General features: G+C 34.7%; 1 protein-coding gene and 1 non-coding gene across 2 annotated transcripts; one reads left to right on the top strand and one right to left on the bottom strand.

Annotated features, from left to right (window-relative positions):
- Window positions 1–7461: 7461 nt before the first annotated feature.
- LOC120271564 lies at window positions 7462–8203 on the bottom strand. The gene is made up of 2 exons (XM_039278247.1): window positions 8058–8203; window positions 7462–7684 (listed from the first exon to the last, which is right to left on the bottom strand). The coding sequence occupies exons 1-2, from the start codon at window positions 8201–8203 to the stop codon at window positions 7462–7464; spliced, it is 369 nt and encodes a 122-aa protein (XP_039134181.1).
- Window positions 7839–7945, top strand: LOC120272910. Its single transcript, XR_005540443.1, has one exon. It is a non-coding gene; the product is annotated as a small nucleolar RNA R71 (small nucleolar RNA).
- Window positions 8204–15108: the final 6905 nt, after the last annotated feature.

Raw genomic sequence — 15108 nt, 5'->3', positions numbered from 1 at the left:
TACTTTTATAATCAATTTTACTTTTCAAATTACAATTTATAGTAGTTGACCTAATTAATAATTGATGCTTTAGATTCCATTTCCACGACTCGCTCTCAATGTTACACAATGATTGATGACATAGATGTAGATGAAGAGGTAAGCTTATAAATATTGTATTTATCAAAATTATTAGTATAAAAAAGTTAATAACTTAAGTGAAACTTATACAATTTTATTGGATTGATTTATATTTCATGTTGTTGATGTTAATAAGGATGGAAGTGGACCAAGTTATCAAATGTTATTTGATTGATAGAAGAGTGATATGATACCAGGTAACTTTTCTTTTCTAAAATAAAAGATGGCATCACTATTATTGATGGAAGACTCTTTATTTTATAGCTCATTTATTGTTTAATTTGTGAGAATGAATTAATGATGGTGTCTTTCCAAATTGAAAGATTTTTTTTTCTTGTAATAAGTTATATGCTTTCAATGTTTTATTTATATTCTTCTTCATGTTGAAACCTTACAATTTGATTCATAATATGATTTGAATGGTGTTATTTATTTTATTCAAAATTATATTATGATTTTTTTCTTAACTCTGTTTGCAAATGTTGATTTCAAAGGAAATGCAAGAATTTGATAAATTCTAAGCTTTTATTATTCATGGCCACTTGGAAGATACCACACTACTTTTGAATGTTGGAGTTATGTTGTTGGATAGTTAGAGTTATGGTGTTGGAGTTATTAACTTGTTGCTGAAAGACCTAATGTTGGAGTTATTACCTTGTATTTTTGTATTATTGGTTGGAGTTATGGTGTTGTTTATATGTTGTATGGAGTTTTTATGTAATCTTTTGGCTGAGCATTATGACTTTGTAAGTGCATTATCTTGGATGAAGTTATTAATGACTCTAAGCATCTAGGTTGATTGATTTATATTATGCATTAGTTATTGATTTTTTTTTTAAAATTGTACTGGTGAGAGTGGGGACGTCCCCGTCCCCGATTTTCCAACCCGGGCGGGGACGGGGAATCCCCGCACTGGATGGGTGAGTGAGTGGGGAGAGACTCCCATCCCCGCCCCGCCCAATGCCCATCCTTGTCCCTATGTGTGTGTGATTTTAACCTAGATATGTGCCCTATGTACCTTGGAAGAAAAACTAACTCAAATGACCTTATTTCCATAAAAATTAAATGGGTAGTAGCTTCATACACTCTAGAGGTAGGCCTTTCCTCTGGTAGGTCATCAAGTGAACATTGATGATGCCCAAGGTTCAACTATTCAAAGGTGGCTTTCACACTTCTAAGGAGATAGCTCTTTCTACCATCTTTCTGTACAAACCTTTTACAACACATTGGTAGGGCATTCATACAAATCCGATTTTCCGATGACTAAAGAAAGAAACAACTAACTTTTTTTAGTCAACTTGGTCTACAAGTTAAAATTGTTCCTAGGATACAAGTAATTCCACGACTAGGGCACAGTGTAAGAAGGGTTTCCGAAGCACGGATGAAACTAACAATTAAAGCAACAAAGTACACTAACTCTAGTGTCACCCATGGTCTTATGAATCCCTAACAAAAAGTCATAGATCATCCTAAGTCATGCATCATCACAATGAATATAAAGATAACCCTCCCCCACAGTTGAACATTACATTGTCCTCAATGTAAACCATGCAAGCATACACAAAACAGAAAGAAGATAATTAAATAAAATTGAGGAGAGTTATTAGGGTTGTCCTACACACGGAGAGTGATGATGTCGCTCTCAACGTGAACATCTCAACAATCCAAATACAACATACATCCTATAAACAAGAAGAGTACACATGTGAAGCTCAAGAAACACAAAATAAAAATAAAGTGTAGAAAGAAAATAACAATAGCAAATAAGATAAACAGTTTAGCAGGGGACTCCCCTTTCTAACTATAAAAAAGTACAAGTCCACATAAAAAAATACAAAGTCTAAGAACTGAAAATAAAAGACTAAAAAGTAATGATAAAATGATGCTTAGTTAGACTCAAAATCTATGGCATCTGAGTCATTGGAATCTATATCGTCAGCAGTAGTGGCGGGCTCATCTCTAGGTGGAGATCCTCCCTCGCTCCTTGAGTCATCTCCACCCTCAGAGTCAGAGGCCTTAGATTCCTCAGACTTGAAATCAGCTGTATAGACTTCCACATGTCATGGTATGAGGGCTGGAGAAGATGGTGGAGGAGATAACTGGACGCCGAGATGAGCAGTAATCCTCATGACGCTCCTGCCCAGCCAACACCTGTAGAGTGGTAAACTCATCGGCATTGCAGTGTGGCTGGTAGAAGGTCAAGACGATAGCGTTGAGGGGGAGCATGGAGCTAGAGAGGATGGATTAGATGCTGGAGCAGCAAGGGATGCAAGGGAACCAATAACACAGAAATGGGTCCTGTGTGCTGTCCTAATTGGTTGCACCATCCTCATGGACCAGAGGATATCAAGGTTAATTAGGGTGCTAGGGCCCTCAATCCTCATACAGCTGATCCCCTCTCGAAGGCCCATCCCTCGGATGAGCTTAGTGATGTAGGGACTAGTGAATATGACTCCCACTTGAGGATTAGCTGCCTAATGATAAAAACGAGGGTGACCTCATGTCCTAAGTGAAGATGGAACCTATCGACATTGTTGAGAAGGTAGTCGAAGTCCCTCCGGCTCACTACTCCGGTGCTGTCTCCCTGCCCTATCAAAGAGTGACTAGAAGATGATGGATATACCTAAGGATGGGGAATGAAGGCTAGTGCCCTTCGCTCGGAGGGGATCATACCCAGTAGTGGTGCTCAGATGACGCCTATGGGACTCTAAGGACTCCCCTGTTTGGTGCTCGATCAAAAGGCATCATACTTAAGTGTTAGAGTAAATGCATCATCATAGAGTCCCAAATGAACTAAAAACTCCATCAGGCTCATACTGTGTATGATTCTGAACACCTGTAAATGAATAGTGTTAGTCTTGTGGAAACTGATCATCCCCCGCTCAAGCTCAAAAGTCACTAGGAATTCTAATGTCAGCTCTTTATATTTGGTATTTGTGATAGAGAAAAGTTGATGACAGGCCCCAACACATAAAAATCCTCAGACCTCCTCGGTAAGAATCACATCATGTAAGATGCCCCAATCGATGTCTTGGGACTCGCCCATGTGTCTAGTGCATAAACGGTTATACCGAAGATGATGGCTAGTACACCGAACTGGGGCCCCATAGGGACAGCTTGGGAGTTGCTCTTACCCCTATCTTGCTTGGGTATGGGCCCATATGTAATAGTCTTCTTCCTTGGCATAATCTTGTATAAAAATTTAATAAACAAGTAAATGCTCAGGAGAATCATTCGCAACATGACCATGTTGTATAAGCAACATGGGTGTGCTAGCTGGAAAAGAGCATATGTGTGCTGTAAGATCAACTAGGGAAAAATGCAAGCACACCCATGCCTGCAAAAGAGCACACTCATGCTTGAGAGGTTAGAGCATGAGTGTGCTTGCTTAGAAACAGCCTAGGGTAAAGAAAAGCACAACCGTGCTTCACGCGAAGCACGCCCATGCTCAGTCATCTTCCCGAACAAGAAAATAGCATGGAAGAATGGTTTTAGTAATAAAAACATGGATCGAGCATGTCAAAGCATGTAAAGCATGAATACAATGAAATGCAAGACATTGGCAAAGCAAATGACAACATACAAGGACTAGAACCAAAAACAAGATCATACCTATGCTCAGAGAAGGAATGGAAGATGGGCAAGAAATAATTTGCAAGAGAAAAGATAGAAAACTTGGTAAGAAAACCAAAATTTGATAAAAAAAGGAGAGACGGAGGCTCAGGAGGAAGAACAAAAATAGCTATGATGAGTGCATTTCATATATATATTGTCATACCCTTTTCATGTATTTATCTTGTCTTTAAGCGTTTATTTATTGTGATTCAGTACTACTATAGGTATTATTGTCTATTTGTGCAAGAGAATAGGTTCTTGTGCAAAAGAACAGGATTCAGCGAAATTACAGTGTGAAAAGAAATGAGAATACAGTGTTCTGGGTGAAGCATAGTCTGAGCACGACAGTGATTCTCCACTGATTATTCCAGGTGATTTTTTTGCATCAGGTGAAGCACTGTTACTGTAGCAAAAGCACTATAGTTGAGCCACTGCAGCATTCACTGTAGGAAATCACTGTATCACAAGTCTGGAGAAGGGACACGGTTTGTGTGCTTCTAACATGATCATGATAGAAGCTGATGCAGGGGTGTGTCGGTGCTAGAACTATGTGATTCAATTGTTTAGACAATCCAATGATTTTCAGCGGGAGGAACACCCCCACGCTCAGGGTGTGTCGAGCCTGAAAACTGCAATCCAGTCATATTCAGTGGGTTAAACACCCCCGTGTTCAAGGGGGTGCTGAGCCTGAAATCTGCTTTTTAAGTCAGATTTAAGGCATTCTTTGAGTATTTTCTCTAGACCCTTATTTCTTCCTCTTGGGGACCAGCTTCCAAGCTTCTCCCCTTCACTTTTCTGGGGCTAGAGTGGAGCTACGGTGCAAGATCACGAGTAGAGCAGAGCTAAGCCGGCGGAACTACATCGGAGAATCGTTGGAATGGTTGAGAAGCAAAAAGGGGAGTCTTTCATAGCTTCTTTATCTTTTGTTTTCCTTAGCTTTGTACTGATTTGTATAACTATGAGGGGCTAGCAACTCTCTGGTGCCCCAGATTTCTGAACCTGGATGTTTATATGTTTTGTTGATTTACTTGCATTTAATGTCTACGGAGTTCTAGTGTATTCTTTTGTTAAATCATGTGTTTGATTTGCACAGTTGCTTAGGTAAAACTCGGTGTGTGGATTGCTATAATTGTAGTTGCCCTGTATGATTACGAAACTCGATGTGTATGAAACCACACTTATCTTAGCAAAACTTGGTGTATTTGAGAACCATAGATGAAACATTGCTTTTGAGCAAACGCAAGGATCCTAGGATGTACTTGGTAGGCATTAGGAGCAAGTCCATTGCACATTTCCCCAAAGGATTAGTTCAGGGCACTGCTTTATCTCTGTGTATCTCACCTAGTTCCATTCCAGTCCTTACCTGCCATCTTTCCCCCCTTTAGGATTTAGTTATAACCATTTTACCAACCATCATTGATCGGTTAGACATTAGAAGATCAATTAGTACTTTGAGTCCAGTCCTTGTGGTTTGACAACCCTACTCCTCATGGGGTACCACTGTATTACTTATGTGCGACCTGTGTAGTTGCGGAGAACATATCAAGCTGGCCACGCTGGCGGGTAGAAATAAGAAGAGAAGAATGAAAGGGGAATAGTTGCGCTCGAGCACGCCCGAATAACCCCGTCATGCTTGAGACCATGCTGAGCCCCTTATATAAAGAAAAATGCCCTAAAAGAGGACAATCATGCTTGAGATCATGCTTAAGGTCGTGCTTATTACTGGAAAAATTCGCAAAACTCAGAAAGGATAGCACGACCTTGAAGGGGCAACCAGCCTATGCTTGAGCAAGCAAAGCCACTAGCACATACTCATGCTTGCTCCTATTACCATAATTTCCACAACTCCTGAAAACTGCGTGGCCAAAAGCATGACCGTGCTTGACTTGAAAAACAAAATAAATTTACTCCTAAACAACCACTAACTTAAAAAAAGAGCTTTGGAATGGAACCATGAACATATTTGAGCCCAAATTTACCCAAATTGCATGAGAAACTAAGTCTGACATCAACATACTAGCAAACAAAGAAAAATAAACAAAAGAAAAACAAAACACAACCAAGGGGTGACAACAACAAACAAAAATAAGAAAACACTTGGGTTGCCTCCTAAGAAGCGCTTCTTTAACTTCACTAGTTTGACGTATCTTGCGATACTCACGGGGGATCATGGAATTGGATCCCCAAAATTTCCTTCACCCTGAACAAAGGAATAAGGTGTTAATGTTTCAATTAAGCAAATTTGCCCCACTTAAGACCAAAGGATACATGCAAGCCTTAGGGTTGATCAGTGGGCTATTTTTCTTCTTGTTAGTGGTGAAGTTCTTCCACCGTTTCTTGTTCTGAGAGGTCTTATGATCGATCAACTTAAGTGTCCTCTCTTGATCTTCTCTATTATCTTGGTGGTGAATTTCATCCGCTACTCCATCAGGAGGTTCTTCATCATCCAGTAATCTAGAGAAGTCATCCCTCATCCACGTGTCCTGCACAAAATTAGAAATATAGTCATCAATAATATCCAAAGCATAACATGTATCATCAGCATCCATAGAGTGGTGCATAGCATCTCATAACTTAAACACAACTTCTTCATCATCCACACTCAAAACCATTCAACCATCTTTGACATCGATCAAAGCTTGTGAAGTTGCTAAAAATGGTCGCCCAAGGATTAAAGGAACCTCAGCCTTTTCATCCAAATCTAGAATGACAAAATCCACTAGGAAAATGAATCGGCCCACCTTTACTAAAACATCCTCAATGATTCCCATTGGGTGCCGAACTGACTGATCGGCAAGTTGCAAAGTCATCTTTGTTGGCTTAAGCTCACCAAGCACTAACTTTTGGAAAATTTTGTAGTGCATCAAGTAAATGCTCGCCCTAAGGTCGGCAAGTGCTTTCTCATCAATCATTCCCCAATTGTACACGGGATAATGAAACCTCCCAAATCTTTCTCCTTCTTGGGGATTTTGTTTGAGATGATGGCAGATCATTCCTTACTCAATGTAACCGTGGCCATCTCCTCTAACTTCCTCTTGCTGGTCAACAAATCCTTGAGAAACTTGGCATAGCGAAGCATTTAGGCAAGGGCCTCGACAAATGTTATATTTACGTACAATATTTTGAAGATCACAACGAATTTCTTAAACTGTTCATCTTGTTGATCCTTTTTTGCCTTAGTAGGATAGGGAAGCTTGGGTTGATACCCAGGTATACTTAGCTTTTTCTTGCTTTTCCCTTTTTCAACATTGTCAACATCTAAAATAAGAGGTTTATTTGTAATTTCTATCTCTTGAGTTGCAATAGGTGCTCCTATAGTGTCTTGTATTGTAGGTGGTGCCAAATTTTTAGTGTGACCACCTTGAGGGATTCTCGGGGATTGACCTCTTTGTTGGTTGGAAGAGATCCCAATGGTCGTTCAGCAAACATCTTGGCAATTTGAGCCACTTGGTGTTCCAACTTTTTTAAGGACGCTTGTTGATTCTTCATTAACAATTCATGCCCCGTAAGATGGACATCATTAGCTTGGATGTACCTTGCTAACAATGTTTCAAGACTCGACCCCTTTCTTTCTTGAAGCGATTGTCGAGGAGGTGCAGGTTAAGGTTGTGATGGCATGGACTGCCCTTGTGGTCCTTGACCTGGTTGGCTCCATGAGAAATTAGAGTGGTTTCTCTACCCCGAATTGTAGGTACCACTGTAAAGATTGTTTTGAAACTTGTTGTTCTAACCCACATAATCAACTTGTTCTGTGCTAGCATTCCCATTAGAAGAAGGAGAACTAGGCCCTTCTTCATTATCCCAATACTCACAACTCATCACTGGGCTTTGTGGTTGTACTTGCAATGTGTTTAACCTCTTTGATATGGCTTCCACCTGAGCCTCCAATGTAGTTAGGGCATCAACCTCATATATGTGGACAGCCTTGACTGGTTTGTTCCTTTTGGAACTTCATTGATACCCATTAGAGGCCATGTCATCAATCAGATTATAGGCACCATTTGGCTATTTACTTCACAACGAACCCCCGACTGCTGCATCCAACATCAGCTTCGTTTCTACATTAAACCCATTGTAGAAAATTTGGATGCATCCATTCGACAATTCCATGTTGGAGACATTTTCTTAACAATTCCTTGTACCGTTCCTATGTCTCATACAAGATTATAGCGTCCATTTGTCTGAATGATGAAATATCACTCCTCAACTTTGTGAGTTTAGCCAGAGGAATGTAGTGGGTTAGAAATTTCTCTGCCAACTGTACCCAAGTAGTGATCGAATCTTGTGGCAAGGAACTTAGCCATTGCTTGGCTCTTCCTCACGCTGAGAATGAAAAGAGTCTTAGGCGAATCACATCCTCAGACATGTTGTTTGCCTTGAAAGTATCACAGATCTGCAAGAAACTTGATATATGAGCATATGGGTCTTCATTTTGAACCCCATCAAATTGGCACATATGTTGCGCCATCTGTATAAAGTTGGGCTTCACCTTGAAATTGTTCGCTGGCACAGGAAGATGAACAATGCTAGACCCTAATTTTCCCGACCATTTGTTCATCCTGTTCGACCTTAATACTGATCTCAACTAACCCTGTTTCTTTGAGATTCACTTGTCTTAATCTTCTGTATAGGGTTCATTCTAATTCTGGATTAGGGCTTGTAAGTGGAGATGAGGAACTTCCTCAGGTCATACAAGACTTCCTGCAAAACAAATTAACAAAAACAAAAAATTAAAATCATAAGAGAAATTAAAGAATAAAATATAAACAAAAGTAAAGAAAATGGCTAGATTACAAAAAATGTGAACTTTCTCAAGAGTTGCTGGTCCCCAGCAATGGTGCCAAAAACTTGATACGGCTTTTACGTAACCGAAAGTGCATAGGCCGTACAAGTAGTAAAGTGTATCCAATAGATCGTGTAGTCAAATCCTTAGGGACTGGTATAACTCTCAATACTTGAGCTATTTCTAATATCTAGCTGTCTCAAGAGATTGGGTGAAAACTAGTTGAAAGCAATTAAAGAAATGCGTAATAGGAAAGGAAAGAAAGATAGGGTTCTGGTTAAAAAGATAGAAGTGGAAAGGATAGTGTACCATATTAATACCCTTGACAAATATGCTAACTAGGCAACTATTACATGTATATCTCCTTGGACCGTGGTGACCACCTACCGAGGGATTGATAACATATGTCCTCACTCAAGGCTCGGAGCGGACTCAATGCCTTCTGTAATGTGTGCCCTAGCTAGACATAACAACAAATTATCCTTTAGATAGCAGATAAGCAACTGGGGTCCACATGTTTCTTGACTGCAATTGCAACTACGGGGAACATGCACGCCAAATCAATGCTCACACAGCTAGTGGCAATTCCCACATCGAGTTTTGTAACATACAAACATCAAGGCAATCAATACAAAGATAAACAATCAATATAAACAAAGGGAGACTACAAGGAAACTCAATAATCAAAGGAACTAAGTTCAATACATCAAAATTCAAGGTTCAGAATTTAGGGCATCAAAAGATGTTTAGCCCCTCATGGTTTTATAATGCATCAAAGAAAAGCAACAAGAGAAAATAATGCTATCCATACGACTCCCTTCTTGCTTCACAATCCTCGTCGGAGAGTGCTCTATGATGATCTTACCGATTTTCCTCTATTCCCGTGATGATCTCTCCACCAGATCTAGCCTTGAATGATGCCAAGCTCAGCCCTAACCCATGCCTCCAGAAAAAAGAAAGAAGATCCCGTCAAAACATAAATTTAGGACTTAAAAACACCTTCCTGATACAAGAACAGGCATGCTCTTAGCCATGCTTTCCTCGGGGTGTCTTGGAACTTGATCTTGGTGTGATTGTAGCCCAACCTAAAAATTACACGGGCGCAAGCACGCCAGTGCTTGAGGAGTACGCTGGTGCTAGGAGCTCTGGAACTGTGCTATTGTCTCTATGAAAATCCCATTAAAATGCACGAGTGTAAGCACGCATGTGCTCACCAACCATGCTTCCAAAGCACGATGGTGCTAGGGATAGTGAAACTGTGCTCTTCAGTTTTGCTCAGACTCTAGTGAAATGCATGGGCATTAACACGCATGTGCTTCTTGACCGTGCTTATCCTGAAAAGTGTATTTTAACTCCATTTCATGCTAGAATTCATCTCTATTAGTTCCTTTCAATCCAAGACCTGTTATCTTCATTATTTAACAACTATACTCCAAGTGGCATCGATTTATAACAAAATGATGCAAAAAGGACAACAAAATCATACAATAGGGTATATAAAAGAGAATCATACAATAGGGTATATAAAATATCTATATAAAATGCACTCATCAACATCCATGCAATGTAATAAAAATACATTTAAAAATTCAAAGAAAATAAATAAGACTGAATCGAATATTGCCATGCAGCCATGAAATCATAAAATATATATAGGGCCAACATTAAGGTTTAATTTGAACGACACAGAAAATAAGTCCAAAAGGTTTAAGTTCTAAAGTGAAACTTGAAAGGAACAAACAATATATTTCCATTACAAAGACCTATTCCTCATGTACAGCCAGTTAAACTAATACTTAGTAAGCAACGAATTGATTATTTACCAAAATAACATCCATATAATAGTGAAGCCTATATCAGAGGAAGAGCACAATAGCAATGCAATTTGAAAACTAAATGCTCAACAAGAACAACATTCAAGATACCAAAATCATAAGCAACAAGTTTGTACTCTTTGCTGAATAACAATACTGCAGAATATACTTTTGTTGGGGATGATGATGATATTTCAAGATTGATTAACCTTGAGAAATTGTTTCTTTAGTACATGAGCACCATATATTTATTATAAAGTGCTGAATAAAGCCCAAATAGAGAGTAAATAGGAAGGTATATAGCTGCAAAGCGTTTCACAGTCTATTAATCTCCATACTACACTTTTCCCAGCTTTAATTAACTAGTTCAGTCAATTGCCCAATTACTTCCCAATGCTGAAACTCAACTTAAAGCTCAAAACTTACATATGGATTCTTGATGCTACAAAAGTAACATTCACTTTGTCACTAAAAACATTTTGTGACGTTTTTTTTGCCGTCACCACGTGTCGTCGCCTAATCTCCTTCGCTAAAAGGTTAATGTGACAATTTGCATGTTTGTCACACAATCATAACTTTTATATGACAAAATTGTGACATGTCACAAATTCGACAATTATTTGTGACATTTATTGTTGTCACAAAATATTATGATAATTTGTCATAAAATGTTATAAATTGTCACTAAATATGAAGTAAAAATTTGGAATTTTGTGACATTCTTCTTATCATCACATGATACGTGATGGAAATTTTTTTGTCCCTGTATTGTACTACAAAAAGCGTCATAAAAATGCTATAAATTATCACTAAATATGAATTTATATTTTTTTAAATTTTTGTGACGTTATTCCAATTTTCACATAATAAAGTAACTGAAAAATGTTTGTCACGTATTGTACAACAAAAGCGTCATAAAATGCTATAAATTGTCACTAAATATGAAGTTAAATTTTTAAATTTTGTGACATTATTCCATTGATCACATAATACGTGACGAAATTGTTTGTCGCATATTGTACTACAAAAGCTTCATAAAATGTTATACATTGTCACTAAATATGAAGTAAAATTTTGAAATTTTGTGACATTTTTCTAATAAACACATAATAAATGATACAAATGTTTGTCACATATTGTACAACAAAAGCGTCATAAAAAGTATGATAGTTAGTAATTGGAGGTTATTTTAGTGATGCTTACAGTTTGTCGCTAATAAAAAATATTTTTGTCATTAAATACAATTTTTATTTGATCAAGCGTGACAAAAAATATAAATGTCACAAGAAAATAAATATTTTTATGACATGTATAGTTATTAAAAAGCTGTCACAAATTAATGTTATATAATGTCATAAAAAATTGACTATAATATCATTCATGATACTTTTATTATGTCACATATTAATTTTTTTGCGATGTCACAATTAATTGAATATCATCTTATTCTTGACAATTTTTTTAATCTCACAAACTATTATGTTTTTTTGTGACACATGTAGTTTTGAAAATGTCACAAATTAATATTTTTATAATGTCATTTATTAAAAATTATTTTTTTATAAAAAAATGTCAATATTAAATAATACTATGATACAAATACATATTAGAGGCATTGTATTATTATAAGTAATTTGTCAAATGTACCATAAGTAAATAAAATAAATATTTTTATTCAAAATAATAAAATCAATAAGTAACATAGACTAACAAACTAAAAATATCATCAAATGTCCTAATGGCATTAAAAAAACTTAGAGCTTTTAAGGATGCAAATCAAACTAGATAATTTCAGTAGCCTTCATTTTGAACTCTTAATTTAAATCATGTGTTGATGGTACTTTTGTCGAATCAGAGCTTGTCTTATTATGACCGAAATCAATTATTTTTAACAAATGATAATACTAATTCATAACAAGGGTAAATTAAAAAAGTTGAACTTTAAAGTAGACAAGGAAGTTTAATTATGCATATACTTGAAAAATTGAGGAATGGGCACTTAGATTCCAGCAGCTAATAAAGCTTGAGTTATAGCTGCATTTGATTTCGAATCACTTCATAATTTGACTTATATTGTTGGAGTTCATTTTGTGTCTTTGTAAGAGTTTCTTTTAACTTAGCAAAGCTTACATTTGAAACCTTTTCAATAGGCTTAGGTCCATATCCAAGTCCTTTATTATATCTTGAGGTAGTACCAAATGCTTCATCAACTAGTGCATTAATATTTTCTGGTTGTGATCCTTCTTCACCAAGTATTGCTAATTTATTCTCCATCATTTCCTAAAAATTAAAAAGAATATTAACTAACAAGCAATCTTTTTTTTTTAAAAAAAATAAATTCTTCTTGTGAAAGATCTTACATAAGCTATTTGAGCCTCAGATGTTGACCATCCTTTACTCTCTGAATAGTGAGTCGACTTGAAAAAATCCATACTATTTGGTTCTTGATCATCCTCACGCTATATAGTTCCAAAATTAATAAACATTAATTATTACATAGAATTAATCATTCAAACAAAAACTGACAATTAAATAATGTACGTAAACAATAATAATTTACCAAAGCATAGCGGCTTGCAACAAATGCTCTCGATCCTTGATTATGAGTAAACTTTACTACTTGTCTAGCCCTTTGGTTGATTTCATACCTTCTTTTTATTTTTGAATGAATGAAAAAACAAATATAGTCATGATATACATTTGTACCTATTCTATCTAATTAAAAAAATAATCAATTGAAATCAATAATAACCTTAATAACCTGAATACAGTACAAATCAACAAACTTACATGAGTATTAGAATAGTGATTATTTGTTTTCATTATAATGGTCAACAAAATGGTGCATATAACAAGGGTGTACAATATGTTTTGCTTTGTCAAAACATGTTAGATGCCCAATAAAGCTAAAATGAATATGTTGTTATTATAAAATTCCTTAAAAATAATCAAGTGTTTTTTTGCTTTGCATAAAGGTATATAACCATATCAAAGAGAAAGGGAAGAAAACAAAGTTTAAAGTTGTGGGATTGGCCATTCAAAACAGAAAAAAAAGAAGCTTAATATAGGTACATAATGCAAAAATTTTAAGATCATTAATAAGGCTATAGAACAAATGCAAGCTAGAATTATTTTTAAGAGAAAAATAAAAACTAAAGAAAAAATTTGCAAATATCTGCCTCATTAATAAGGCTATAGAACAAATGCAAGCTATAATTATTTTTAAGAGAAAAATAAAAACTAAAGAAAAAATTTACAAATATTTGCCTCATTAATAAGGCTATAGAACAAAGGCAAGCTAGAATTATATTTAAGAGAAAAATAAAAACTAAAGAAAAAATTTACAAATATCAGCCTAAAAACACCAAACTAAAATTTTAATGCAAAAATCAAAGAAAATGGCAAATATTTCTATAACAATTAACCCGTCGGCACCCTCTTCCCTCACCGGAACCCTAATTCCCACTGGAAGCCTACCCTACTTGTGCCTATGTCAATAAAATATATGAAATCTTGCATTATTTAGACATATGTCGAAAATAATTTTGGTACATATCAAATTAACATAAACAATTTTTATTACTTGATATTAAATCAACTATTAAATAAATATAAAAAATGAATTGCATGAATATATAAAAATATATGCAATAAATTAAAATTACCTTAGAAATTCAACAAGTGCAAAATCTTCCGATGTGTATACACCCAATACTCTTAAATAACTAGTATGAATAATAGAGTTTTTCTTCTAGATTTGTTTTTATAGAAATATTTGAGTAATATGATAGCCAAAAAGCAATTAGATAAATTAAAATTTAAAAATATATAATAATCTCTAAATCATTAGTAAATTTGAACGTATTAATTTTTATAATTAAAATCATGTCTACCATAAATTATGGTTAAATAAAAGGATAGAATCGATTTATATAATATCATATAATATAATATAATATAATTATATGTAGTCATTATCTATAATTCAATTTAAACAAATTAAAGTAAATGATTATGCACAAATTATATTAATTATTTATTAAATTACCTAAAGTAAATGATTATCCCAATTTTGAAGCCGTTTATATTTAGGTATAGTCTAAGTAAACTTAAATTTATTTTAATTATTTATCAAATTATTGTAATAAATTTAACAATTTTTTAAAATAAAAAATAATGTTTATGATAACAAAAAATATTGGTTTGGGTTTATATTCATATTTTTTAATTAATTAATTTATTTATTTAGCTTAATTTTTTTGTTTATTTGAAATTATGAGATGATGTGTGAATATGGAATTAATAAGGTTTTTTTAAATACATATTTTTTTATCATTATCTCTTCATTCTTATTGTTTTTTTAATTTGATTTTTTTTTTATTTTTTTCCATTTCTTGAATATCCGGATTTATATCTATTATTTTATTTATTTTTTATTTTATTTTTTGGGAATCTGAATTATTATCAAGATCATTATTATTATTTATTATTTTTTATCCTCACTTTTTTAGTATATATTTATTTATTTACTATTTTTTATTATAATAAATCTGATTTTTTTAAATCCTAGATTTATTTAAAAAAAATAAAATTCCGATCTTTTTTTTTTTTTAACCCTAACCATCTTTGCATACGGATATATATTTTTTATTTATCTGAATTAAAAAAATATTTAGAGATTATATATTTTTCTTAGAATATATTTTTTAAATTATCCTTTTGTTTTCTTTTTCTTAAATTTTCAAATAAATTTTGAATATCCGAATATTATCCCTG

Source organism: Dioscorea cayenensis, chromosome 11 (assembly GCF_009730915.1).
Source record: "Dioscorea cayenensis subsp. rotundata cultivar TDr96_F1 chromosome 11, TDr96_F1_v2_PseudoChromosome.rev07_lg8_w22 25.fasta, whole genome shotgun sequence".
Classification (NCBI taxonomy): Eukaryota; Viridiplantae; Streptophyta; class Magnoliopsida; order Dioscoreales; family Dioscoreaceae; genus Dioscorea; species Dioscorea cayenensis.
Note: the sequence above shows the minus strand (reverse complement) of the source record. Positions and strands in the feature narration are given on the sequence as shown.

What these genes read in the sequence shown, in the direction of transcription:
- LOC120271564 (XM_039278247.1), bottom strand. Translation starts at nt 8,203, where the DNA reads ATGGCGCAACATATGTGCCAATTTGATGGGGTTCAAAATGAAGACCCA. An exon ending in AGACTCTTTTCATTCTCAGC is followed by an intron (nt 7,685 to 8,057) that starts GTGAGGAAGAGC and finishes GTATCAATGAAG; the next exon opens with TTCCAAAAGGAACAAACCAG.